The sequence below is a fragment of the Oncorhynchus clarkii genome, chromosome 28, assembly GCF_045791955.1.
Source record: "Oncorhynchus clarkii lewisi isolate Uvic-CL-2024 chromosome 28, UVic_Ocla_1.0, whole genome shotgun sequence".
NCBI lineage: Eukaryota > Metazoa > Chordata > Actinopteri > Salmoniformes > Salmonidae > Oncorhynchus > Oncorhynchus clarkii.
The window spans coordinates 37,333,938-37,346,751 of record NC_092174.1 but is presented as its reverse complement, the minus strand read 5'-3'; the positions used below and the strand labels follow the sequence as shown (position 1 = coordinate 37,346,751).

Genomic DNA, 12,814 nt, shown 5'->3' with positions numbered 1-12,814 from the left:
TCACTCATTCATATATCTTTATGTACATATTCTTTATCCCCTTACACTTGTGTCTATAAGGTAGTAGTTTTGGAATTGTTAGCTAGATTACTTGTTGGTTATTACTGCATTGTCGGAACTAGAAGCACAAGCATTTCGCTACACTCGCATTAACATCTGCTAACCATGTGTATGTGACAAATAACATTTGATTTGATTTGATAACAGCTGGTGCACGATATTAATAATATTATACTGATCCTTAACACTGTGGCCCCTCAGGGGTGTGTACTTAGCCTCCTCATGTACTCCCTGTTCACCCACGACTGCATGGCCAAACACGACTCCAACACCATCATTAAGTTGGCTGACAACACAACAGTGGTAGGCCTGATCACTGACAACGATAAGACAGCCTATAGGGAGGTCAGAGAACTGACAGTGTGGTGCCAGCACAACAACCTCTCCCTCAATGTGAGCAAGACAAAGGAGCTGATCATGGACTACAGGAAAAGGACTACAGGAAAAGGACTATAGGAAAAGGACTACAGGAAAATACGGGGCTGATGTACCGGAGCGCCAAGTCTAGGACCAAAAGGCTCCTTAACAGCTTCTACCCCCAAGTCATAAGACTGCTGAACAATTAATCAAATGGCCACCGGACTATTTACATTGACACCCCCCACCACTCCTCCATTTGTTTTGTACACTGCTGCTACTCGCTGTTTATTATCTATGCATAGTCACTTCACCCCTACCTACATGTACAAATTACCTCTACTAACCTGTACCCCAGCACACTGACTCGGTACCGGTACCCCCTGTATATAACCTCCACACTGACTCGGTACCCATACCCCCCTGTATATAACCTCCACACTGACTCGGTACCCATACCCCCCTGTATATAACCTCCACACTGACTCGGTACCGGTACCCCCTGTATATAACCTCCACACTGACTCGGTACCGGTACCCCCTGTATATAACCTCCACACTGACTCGGTACCCATACCCCCCTGTATATAACCTCCACACTGACTCGGTACCCATACCCCCCTGTATATAACCTCCACACTGACTCAGTACCGGTACCCCCTGTATATAACCTCCACACTGACTCGGTACCCATACCCCCCTGTATATAACCTCCACACTGACTCGGTACCCATACCCCCCTGTATATAACCTCCACACTGACTCAGTACCGGTACCCCCTGTATATAACCTCCACACTGACTCAGTACCGGTACCCCCTGTATATAACCTCCACACTGACTCAGTACCGGTACCCCCTGTATATAGCTTCCACACTGACTCAGTACCGGTACCCCCTGTATATAACCTCCACACTGACTCAGTACCGGTACCCCCTGTATATAACCTCCACACTGACTCAGTACCGGTACCCCTGTATATAACCTCCACACTGACTCGGTACCGGTACCCCCTGTATATAGCCTCCACACTGACTCGGTACCGGTATCCCCTGTATATAACCTCCACACTGACTCAGTACCGGTACCCCCTGTATATAACCTCCACACTGACTCAGTACCGGTACCCCTGTATATAACCTCCACACTGACTCAGTACCGGTACCCCCTGTATATAACCTCCACACTGACTCGGTACCGATACCCCCTGTATATAACCTCCACACTGACTCGGTACCCATACCCCCCTGTATATAACCTCCACACTGACTCGGTACCGGTATCCCCTGTATATAACCTCCACACTGACTCGGTACCGGTACCCCCTGTATATAGCCTCCACACTGACTCGGTACCGGTATCCCCTGTATATAACCTCCACACTGACTCAGTACCGGTACCCCTGTATATAGCCTCCACACTGACTCTGTACCGGTACCCCCTGTATATAACCTCCACACTGACTCGGTACCGGTACCCCCTGTATATAACCTCCACACTGACTCAGTACCGGTACCCCCTGTATATAACCTCCACACTGACTCAGTACCGGTACCCCCTGTATATAACCTCCACACTGACTCAGTACCGGTACCCCCTGTATATAGCCTCCACACTGACTCGGTACCGGTACCCCTGTATATAACCTCCACACTGACTCTGTACCGGTACCCCTGTATATAGCTTCCACACTGACTCTGTACCGGTACCCCCTGTATATAACCTCCACACTGACTAAGTACCGGTACCCCCTGTATATAACCTCCACACTGACTCAGTACCGGTACCCCCTGTATATAGCCTCCACACTGACTCGGTACCGGTACCCCCTGTATATAGCCTCCACACTGACTCTGTACCGGTACCCCCTGTATATAACCTCCACACTGACTCGGTACCGGTACCCCCTGTATATAACCTCCACATTGACTCGGTACCGGTACCCCCTGTATATAGCCTCCACACTGACTCAGTACCGGTACCCCCTGTATATAACCTCCACACTGACTCGGTACCGGTACCCCCTGTATATAACCTCCACACTGACTCAGTACCGGTACCCCCTGTATATAACCTCCACACTGACTCGGTACCGGTACCCCCTGTATATAACCTCCACATTGACTCGGTACCGGTACCCCCTGTATATAGCCTCCACACTGACTCAGTACCGGTACCCCCTGTATATAACCTCCACATTGACTCGGTACCGGTACCCCCTGTATATAACCTCCACACTGACTCAGTACCGGTACCCCCTGTATATAACCTCCACACTGACTCGGTACCGGTACCCCTGTATATAACCTCGTTATTGTTGTTTTATTGTGTTACTTTTTATTGTTTTTTACTTTAGTTTATATGGTAAATATTTTCTTCACTCTTCTTGAACTTTACTGTTGGTTAAGGGCTTGTAAGTAAGAATTTCACTGTAAGGTCTACACCGGTTGTATTCCGCGCATGTGACAAATAAAGTTTGATTTGATATGCATGCAATCTGTTCATCGCATTTGCAGACTAATGTAAGCCCTGCTATTCCTAATGTGATGAGTAGATTGGATAGTGGTCATTTAGGCTGTTAATAATCACGTAGTGGCATAGGATATATCAAAGATGTTTCTCTCCTTTGCACAGGAAAAATGTGGCCTTTTTTTCCTGAATAGAAAGTGACAATCAAATAAAACTAATTGGAGCGCTTATGACTGAACAAAAGGGTCCTGTTCATTTGAGAATTACAACAGAGAAACTAAGACAAATTAGAGACCCCTCTTTATTGCAGGATTGTGATTAATCAACATAGTTCATTTTGAATAATAGTTAACAATTAAATCAAGTTTATCACTTAACTATTTCAACACTATTTCATATAATTACAAAGTATACAAGTAAACATATATGTAAAGGTTAGACATTGTAGTAATAAGTAGGCTATTACTACTAAAGCATAATTTAAGTAGAACAAAAAAAAATACAAGAGGTGGCCAACCTCCTTCCACTGATCACTGATCTACTGGAGGAGCAGACTTACGTTCCTGCCCAGTAATAGCTTACCTGATAATTAACTAATTAGGTTTGATACATTGAATCAGGTGTGTTCGTGCTGGGCTGCAACAGAAGCCTGCACACCCAGCAGGGTTGGTCTGCTCCAGCTGTAATAGGTTTAAACATTGTGTGTGACTTTTAAACTGTATTTCTGTTCACAAAATGTGCCAACATAGGTACACATATAATCCTTGGTATACAAGGATGCACCCTTTTTCTCTTGGGACAATCATTGGGACCTTTTCATCTGTAGACAGTGTTTCATGGCACTCTATCTGAGGACAGAAAACATCACAAAGAAACAGGTTGCATTATATTAAAATTAGACAGCCCTGAATATTGTGTTGCTATCTCTCTCTGTCCTCAGTTTGTCTCACTAGGGACTGGAACTGGATAATATTTTCATAATGTCTTCCCACAAAGGTACCTGGCCTATCTAGAGTAGCCTACTCTCCCTTCTCTGACAGCCGGAACTGCTAGCTAATCCTTTCTCCCTTTTCCATCGTTGTTAGCTAGCTACCTACCTACTGTAGCTACAAATGGATTTAGTTACAATAATAAATACATGAAGATAGCTAGCTAACTATCTAATATGAAGTTAGCAAGCTGGTGATATTTAATTCCCTTAGCTAGCTATACAGTATGTAAAGTATTCTAACTATGGTAGCAAACATTACGTTAACAGCTCATTTGAGTTAGCCTGCACACTCAGTTTCTGTAGTAAGCTAGCTAATAATTGATAATTTTCAAAATATATTTACATACTTGAATAGGTTCTCCCACGCCCTCGTCTTCTGGGTGCTTAGAGAAAATAAATAATGGGCAATCTTCCCAAAGTTTCCGGTGGTAGCAGAATGCAGCCAGCCATGTGGTCGATTGGAGGCATCCCACATACTAACTTTGGTCTTCCAACATGGTGCAAGGTGGGGTTGCTAGGTGATTTGTGATGCAACTGCAAGCCCTCTGTAGACAAAATATGAATCATTTGGTTTAATGTTGACAGTAGGGTGGACTGGTGAGGTACAGTACCTGAGCTGGCCTGCAGGCGTGCCTGGAGAGCCAGGTTCTCCTCTTTCAGGACTCTGATCTCATTGGACAGCTGGCAGACAGAGTCCAGGCTCTGGATGTAGATGTTGGTGGGAGCTGCGCCGTCATGGCCGGTGGTGGAAAGGCGTTCCTCCAGCTGCTGTCTGAGCCTCTCATTGGTCCTGATGGACTCCTCCAGGTGCTGACGCAGACACTGCACCTCCCTCAGGTGCTCCTTGATCACGTCCACACCTTGGGGAACACGGGACAGAACATTGGTCAAGTTTATGTTAGCACTGCTGTGTATTTGCAGGTTATATATGAAAAATAGTTGAAAAATGATTGATGTTGGTATTTAGTCTAGATAGTGCAAACCATGCTAGCGATGAAAAAAGGTGGAGGGACTTACGAGAGCCCTTTATTGTAATAGAAGGCTCTGGGTCTTACCAGTAAAGCTGTTTCCTGAATAGTATCCTGATGACCCAACCCTGATTGGCTGAACCATGTTCTCCATATCCCACAATGCACCACTCTCCACCAGATCTGCGTCTGCCTTCAGGGCGGGGCCTGCGGGTCGGCCGCCTAGCTGGTGTGGGTAAAAGGCATGGTGGGTAATCTGTCTGTAAGTGGAATGGTCAGGCTGGTGATGAGCGGTTGGTGGGGCGGTCGTCCGGGCCTTGGCGTGAGGAACCACAAAACCTGTAACAGAACAGAGAAGTAGTCTGTATTAAGGAGCCACACTCAGGTGATGTAAAAGAGAAAGCATTCTTGTTAGAGGGTATTACAGCATATCTGGACCAGAAGCAGGTGCTGTATCATTAAACTATCTGGACCAAATGCAGGTGCTGTATCATCGAACACAAGGATTTCTCAATCCCAACATTGATACTAGTCTAGGATCTCTCAACCCCAACATTGATACTAGTCTAGGATCTCTCAACCCCAACATTGTCACATCCACACCAAGTCATTACAATATATACTGTCCCATCCTGATCCACTGCAGGCATGCTATATTAGCCCTAACTTCATCCACTCCTCTATCTAGCCAATGTTGTCCCTGTCAGTGTCAAAACAATACGTGGTGCAGATCACCGATTCTATTCCATTATGTTACTCAATCCACCAAGGTTGTCCCTCATAAACTAAGAACACCACACCCTTGCATGCTGACCCTAACTCTGCTCACTCTTATTCATAGTCATCTGTCTGTGCAGGGTATCCAGCTGCGGTTGCACCGCTTCCATAGGGAAGGTCCTGGTCGCGGGGTCAAAGGTCATATGTTGACCCCAGAGGTCATGTCTAGGGTAAAGCCTGGGGAGGGACTGGGAGGTGGGTAGGGAGCAAGACACAGGACCAGTCTGACTGGCTGACTCCACGGGAGTGGAGTATAGCATGTTGGGACAGCTGCTGGAGGACTTAAGAGAGGATTGAGGGAGGGAGGGGTGGACGTCTGAAAAAAGAGTGGAGAAAAGGGTGACAGGAGGTTGGAAAAAGGATGGAGGGAGAGACAGGTGTAAGGTATGTGTTTATGAATAGCACATGTTTTAAACGGCTACTATACCTGTGCTTCCTGGGCCATGTCCCGCCCCCTGTCCCTTCACTTCTTGAGCGTATTCGTTGCCAGCATCCACATCTGAGCACAGCTCCAGGTCCTCATTGGTCCGGCACTCGTCTGACACAAAGGAGGTTCTGTCTGATTGGTCGGTGGTCTCTGAGAGGGCATGGCTGCTGGAGGGGGTGTCAGGACGCTGCTGGAGTTTGGTGTGGAGCGACTCGATTATCTTATCCTTCTGCTGGAGCTCCTTACTCAGCCTAGAGAGAGAAAGAGAGATTGTTTATCTCATCCAGATCTTTACTCATTTTCAACAAGATGTACACTACTGTTCAAAAGTTTGGGGTCACTTAGAAATGTCCTTGTTTTTGAATGCAAATTTTTTGTCCATTAAAATAACATCAAATTAATCAGAAATACAGTGTAGATATTGTTAATGTTGTAAATGACTATTGTAGCTGGAAACGGCTGATGTTTTGTGGAATGTCTACATAGACTTTAAGAGGCCCATTATCAGCAACCATCACTCCTGTGTTCCAATGGCAAGTTGTGTTAACTAATCCAAGTGTATAATTTTAAAAGGCTAATTAATCACTAGAAAACCCTTTTTCAATTATGTTAGCACAGCTGAAAACTGTTGTCCTGATTAAAGAAGCAGTAAAACTGGCCTTCTTTAGACTAGTTGAGTATCTGGAGCATCAGCATTTGTGGGTTCGATTACAGGCTCAAAATGGCCAGAAGCAAAGTACTTTCTTCTGAAACTCGTCAGTCTATTCTTGTTCTGAGAAATTAAGTCTATTCCATGCGAGAAATTGCCAAGAAACTGAAGATCTCGTATAACGCTGTGTACTACTCCCTTAACAGAACAGCGCAAACTGGCGCTAACCAGAATAGAAAGAGGAGTGCTGATGCTCCAGATACTCAGCATGTCAAAATGCCAGTTGTATTGCTTCTTTAATCAGGATTAACTTGGATTAGCTAACACAACGTGCCATTGGAACACAGGAGTGATGGTTGCTGATAATAGGCGAGTGTTGGACTAGTAACCGGAAGGTTGCAAGATTGAATCCCCGAGCTGACAAGGTCAAAATCTGTCGTTCTGCCCCTGAACATGGCAGCTAACCCACTGTTCCTAGGCCATCATTGAAAATAAGAATTTGTTCTTAACTGACTTGCCTAGTTAAATAAAGGTAAAATAAATGAATGGGCCTCTGTGCACATATTCCATAAAAAAGCAGCCGTTTCCAGCTACAATAGTCATTAACAATGTCTACACTGTATTTCTGATCAATTTTATGCTATTTTAATGGACAAAAAAAAAAGCTTTTCTTTCAAAAACAAGTACATTTCTAAGTGAACCCAAACTTTTGAACGGTAGTGTACACTTATAGACAGACACAATCACACACAGACATAGGCCACCAGAAAGGCTGCAAACAAGTGAAAGTCACTAAGATCCACCACAGAGCTCAAATACCACAATCAAGTTATATGACCATGATCTAAGATCCACCACAGAGCTCAAATACCGCAATCAAGTTGTATGACCATGATCTTGCCTATTGCATCCCCCTTACATTGCCAGTTTCCTCTGTAGGAACTCCCGCTCTCTTTCCATCTGTTTCCATAGGAGGGCAGGCTCTCTCCCAGCGCGATCCCCACACACAGAGAAAGACCACAGAGAGTCCCTGTACAGGGGACTGCTCTTAGAAAGCATGGACTTCCATAGTGGAGCCATAGATCTGACAGTCAAATAGTCCAATTAGTCTTAAAAATAGTCTGATTAGTCCTAGAAAGTCATATAAATAGTCCTGAAATAGTCATATTAGTCCTAGAAATAGTCCTAGAAATAGTCCTAGAAATAGCCCAATTGGTTATAAAAAAAAGTATATAAACAGTCCTAGAAATAGTCCTGAAAATATTCTGATTAGTCCTATAAATATTCTGATTAGTCCTGGAAATATTCTGATTAGTCCTGGAAATATTCATAGAAATCGACCTTTCCCAAATCAGGTCAAATATTGCATAAGATCCAAGGGTGTTTTCCTTATTAGAGTCTTTTCCTTTCTTGTCTTCTCTTTACTCTCTCTGAGAGAATGGCTTACCGAGCCACATCCAGAATGGAGGGGAGGGAGAACCGAGGCAGGGTGTGTGTGTGTGTCTAACGCAGTCTCACTGAGCCTCTTAAGGAGGGCCTGCGTGACACCTGTGGTTCACCCAGGTCCACTCTACAGCCTGGGATTAGATTAGATTAGCAGTCAATCTTCTTTGTGCTCCTTGACAGCTTCATCAGCTAACCTTGGGTGAGCTTTTAGACACACAGCCGGTGGGTGAATCCTTCTGGGTAAAGTCTACTGGGAGTCTTCTAATATCTGGGATCAACAATGGGACTTCTGGGATCAACAATGGGACTTCTGGGATCAACAATGTGACTTCTGGGATCAACAATGGGACTTCTGGGATCAACAATGGGGCTTCTGGGATCAACAATGGGACTTCTGGGATCAACAATGGGACTTCTGGGATCAACAATGGGACTTCTGGGATCAACAATGGGACTTCTGGGATCAACAATGGGACTTCTGGGATCAACAATGGGACTTCTGGGATCAACAATGGGACTTCTGGGATTAACAATGTGATTTCTGGGATCAACAATGTGACTTCTGGGAACAACAATGTGACTTCTGGGACCAACAATGTGACTTCTGCGATCAACAATGTGCCTTCTGGGATCAACAATGGGACTTCTGGGATCAAACAGAATCTCTATGCACGTCTGTATCTAGAGCACTAAATTAATTGATTTAAAACCCACAACCCATGGAAGTGAACCATGGGAAAACAGAGGAAACCCCCATGTTCCTATAACGTAATAAGATTATTCACGTGATAAATGTATGTAAAATGCATATGTAACAAATTCACTGTAAAAACTCAAATGTAAAACAAAGTTACGTTTGTCCTCTGAAGACAAACATAAAAAAACAAGATTATTCAAGAGAGCATGTGACTTGTAATGACTGAGCATGTGTCTGGCAGAGGCTCTGCCTGTTGACCTCTACCCCTGCCAGAGGCTCTGACGAGACAGCCTACAGGGAGGAGGTGAGGGCACTTGGAGTGTGGTGTCAGGAAAACAACCTGTCACTCAACATCAACAAAACAAAGGAGATGATCGTGGACTTCAGGAAATAGCAGAGGGAGCACCTGCCTATCCACATCGAAGAGACAGCAGTGGAGAAAGTGAAAAGTTTTAAGTTCCTCAGCGTGCACATCAACAACAAACTTCATGGTCCACCCACACAGACAGTGTGTTGAAGAAGGCGCAACAGTGCTTGTCCGCCAAAACCCTGACTAACTTTTACAGATCCACAATCGAGAGCATCCTGTCGGGCTGTATCACAGCCTGGTACGGCAACTCAACCGCAAAGCTCTCCAGAGGGTGGTGCGGTCTGCACAATGCATCACCGGGGGAAAACTACCTGCCCTCCATGGCACTTACAGCACCCGATGTCACAGGAAGGCCAAAAATATCATCAAAGACAACAACCACCCGAGCCAGTGCCTGTTTACCACGTTATCATCCAGAAGGCGAGGTCAGTACAGGTGCATCAAAGCCGGGACCGAGAGACTGAAAAACAGCTTCTATCTCAAGGCCACCAGACTGCTAAACAGCCATCACTAACTCAGAGAGGCTGCTGCCTATATGGAGACCCAATCACTGGCCACTTTAACAAATGGATCACTAGTCACTTTAAACAATGCACTTTAAATAATGCCCCTTTAATATGTTTACATATCTTACATTACTCATATAATATGTATATAATGTATTTTATACCATCTACTGCACCTTGCCTGTGCCGCTCAACCATCGCTCATCCATAGTTATATGTACATATTCTCATTCACCCCTTTAGATTTGTGTGTATTAGGTAGTTGTTGGGGAATTGTTACATTACTTGTTAGAGATTACTGCACTGTTGGAACTAGAAGCACAAGCATTTCACTATACTCACATTAACATCTGCTAACCATGTGTATGTGACCATTAACATCTGCTAACCATGTTTATGTGGCAAATACAATTTGATTTAATTATGACCTCTACCGCTGGCAGAGGCTTTGACTATTGATCTCTATCCCTGCCAGAGGCTCTGACTGTTGACCTCTATCCCTGGCAGATGCTCTGACTGTTGACCTCTATCCCTGGCAGATGCTCTGACTGTTGACCTCTACCCCTGCCAGAGGCTCTGACTGTTGACCTCTACCCCTGCCAGAGGCTCTGACTGTTGACCTCTACCCCTGCCAGAGGCTCTGACTGTTGACCTCTATCCCTGGCAGAGGCTCTGACTGTTGACCTCTATCCCTGGCAGGGGCTCTGACTGTTGATCTCTACCCCTGGCAGAGGTTCTGACTGTTGACCCCATACCCCTGGCAGAGGCTCCGACTGTTGACCCCATACCCCTGGCAGAGGTTCCGACTGTTGACCCCATACCCCTGGCAGAGGTTCTGACTGTTGACCCCATACCCCTGGCAGAGGCTCTGACTGTTGACACCATACCCCTGGCAGAGGCTCTGACTGTTGACCTCTATCCCTGGCAGAGGCTCTGACTGTTGACCTCTACCCCTGGCAGAGGCACAACAGGAGAGAGTGCACTGTAGGTCACCTAACACACACACACACACACACACACACACACACACACACACACACACCTTTTTTCCCCGCACCATTAGTTAGAGCCTGTATGTAAGCATTTCACTGTAAGGTCTACACCTGTTGTATTCGGCAAGCAGACCACCATAGTCATGACAAATAACCTTTGATTTGATTTGATCTGTGGATGTACAGAGAAAATGCTCTCTTTTTCATATTACTTTTGTTGGCTTCCCCATGTGGGGGGTCGTGCTCTCTGATTGGCTCAAGTTCAAGTTGTTGGCCACTGACGAGCATTGCGGTTCTATAAGTAAAATCGGTAGGTTCGTCGCTACTGGGTCAGCATGCAGCAGGTACCACTTTTGTCCTAGCACACTTTTGTTCACAGGCCTCCCACTGTGATAAGTACCTATCAGCAGTCTATTGGCAGTGAGATTATTGGTGTGTTTCATCCCTAACCTTAACCTTTACCCTAACTTTAACCCCAAACCTTAGACCTAACCATAACTCCTAACCCTAATTCTAACCATAACCCTAAACCTAACCCCTAAGCCTTAAAAGCCCACTTTTCCTTGTTATACTATCCTGGTTCCCTGGACTTCTGGTCCCCTGGACTTCTGATCCCCACAAGGATACTAAAACCAAAACACACACACACAAAACACACACATAAGGGAAACACTTTTTTCAGATGGTTACACATCATTTGGACATAAAACCCACCGCAAAGCAAGCAGCTCATGGCCCATCTTATCATCATGTAGCTCAGCACGGTCACCTGAGGAGAGAGAAGAACGGGTAGTGGAGAGGAAAGGGAGGACAGAGAGCGAGATACAAGGAAAGAAGATCAGGGAATATGTGTGTGTGTGTGAGTCTGTCTGTCTGTGTGTGTGTGTGCATATGTGTGTGTCTGTGCATACGTTGGTGTGTGTGTGTTCTCCACACTCACGTCCACTGATCTTGGTGCCCATTCGTTGTGCCAGGGCAGTGCTCTGTGCCAGCTGCTCTCTGAAGCTCTGTCCCATGTAGTAGTCAATGTCGTTGGCACGCAGCAGCTCCTCAAAGCCCTGGCCAATCAATTACATTTAGCTGATAGTTCAATAAAACATTTTAAAATCGATGAAATACATTTGATTCAATCACTGTCAAAAAGTGGTGGATAATGTCCTAATCTTTGGAGAGATTGTCAGAGTGTCAGACCTTGGTGGTGTCTCCCAGGTGTTGTGTGAGTATGTGACAGACACCACGGCCCTCCCTCATCCTCTGACGCAGGTGGGACAGCTCCCTGGCCTGAGCCTGGATCAGGGTGTTGTACTTCCTGTCCATAGATGGAGGAAGGGGAGGGGTCAGGACATAAAAATACATTTAAAAAAACATCATCATCATCGTTGTTATCGGACATCATCATAGTCATTACCACTGTTATCAGTCCCCATGGGAGTCATTATCATTGTTATCAATCATAATCATAGTCATTATCATTGTTATCAGTCATCATCATAGTTGTTATCATTGTTATCAGTCATCACCATATTCATTATCATAATTATTTCCTTCCTTCATTTCCTCTCTCTCTCCACTCACCCGGGCCAGGTAGCACACTTCCCCTCCTCCACCACCCCTCCTTTCCCCTCCAGCCTGGAGCTCTTGAGTTGGGCCTCCAGTGAGGCTACTCGGGACACCAGCTCTCGCAGCTCTCGGCTGGGCTTGGGTTCCATGCGAGGCCCCAGGCTGTCGGACATCCAGCCCTCATCGTCTTCTACACCGCTGAGGGCCGGGGACGCCTCAAATGCCCAATTCACCTGATGGACAGGAGAGAGGAGGCAAAAGACAGTAAATAGTCAGGGAAAATGTATTAGCAGCACATAATCCAACAAGCGCATAAGACACTAAAGTCATCAGTCAATGTATTGATCAATCAACTGATCAATGAATTATCAATCAATCAGACCTTGTATGTATACAGGGTTGGGGAGTAACAGATTACATGTAAGGGATTACAAAAAAGGTAACTGTAATCCGTTACATTACAGGCAAAAATATTGTAATTAGATTACAGATACTTTGAAAAACTAGATGATTACTTAGAAGGATTACTTCTAAATTTATAATGGG

The 12,814-nt window shown here is 45.3% G+C and overlaps 1 protein-coding gene across 14 annotated transcripts in view; it reads right to left on the bottom strand.

The window, feature by feature from the left end:
* The window catches only part of LOC139386680 (myomegalin-like), a 109,672-nt gene that overhangs the window by 10,592 nt on the left and 86,266 nt on the right, over positions 1-12,814 (bottom strand). For 12 of the 14 annotated variants that reach the window (XR_011629096.1, XR_011629095.1, XM_071132478.1 and 9 more), the window contains 8 exons: positions 12,284-12,501; positions 11,900-12,017; positions 11,649-11,766; positions 11,423-11,477; positions 6,049-6,299; positions 5,674-5,937; positions 4,932-5,183; positions 4,488-4,736 (listed from right to left, as the gene is read on the bottom strand). Coding sequence is in view for 12 of the 14 variants with exons in the window: in XM_071132478.1 (XP_070988579.1) it covers positions 4,488-4,736; positions 4,932-5,183; positions 5,674-5,937; positions 6,049-6,299; positions 11,423-11,477; positions 11,649-11,766; positions 11,900-12,017; positions 12,284-12,501 (1,525 nt within the window). In the remaining 2 variants the exon portion in view is untranslated. The remainder of the gene's footprint in view (positions 1-4,487; positions 4,737-4,931; positions 5,184-5,673; positions 5,938-6,048; positions 6,300-11,422; positions 11,478-11,648; positions 11,767-11,899; positions 12,018-12,283; positions 12,502-12,814) is intronic. The other 2 variants (XM_071132477.1, XM_071132476.1) reach the window with 1 other exon arrangement.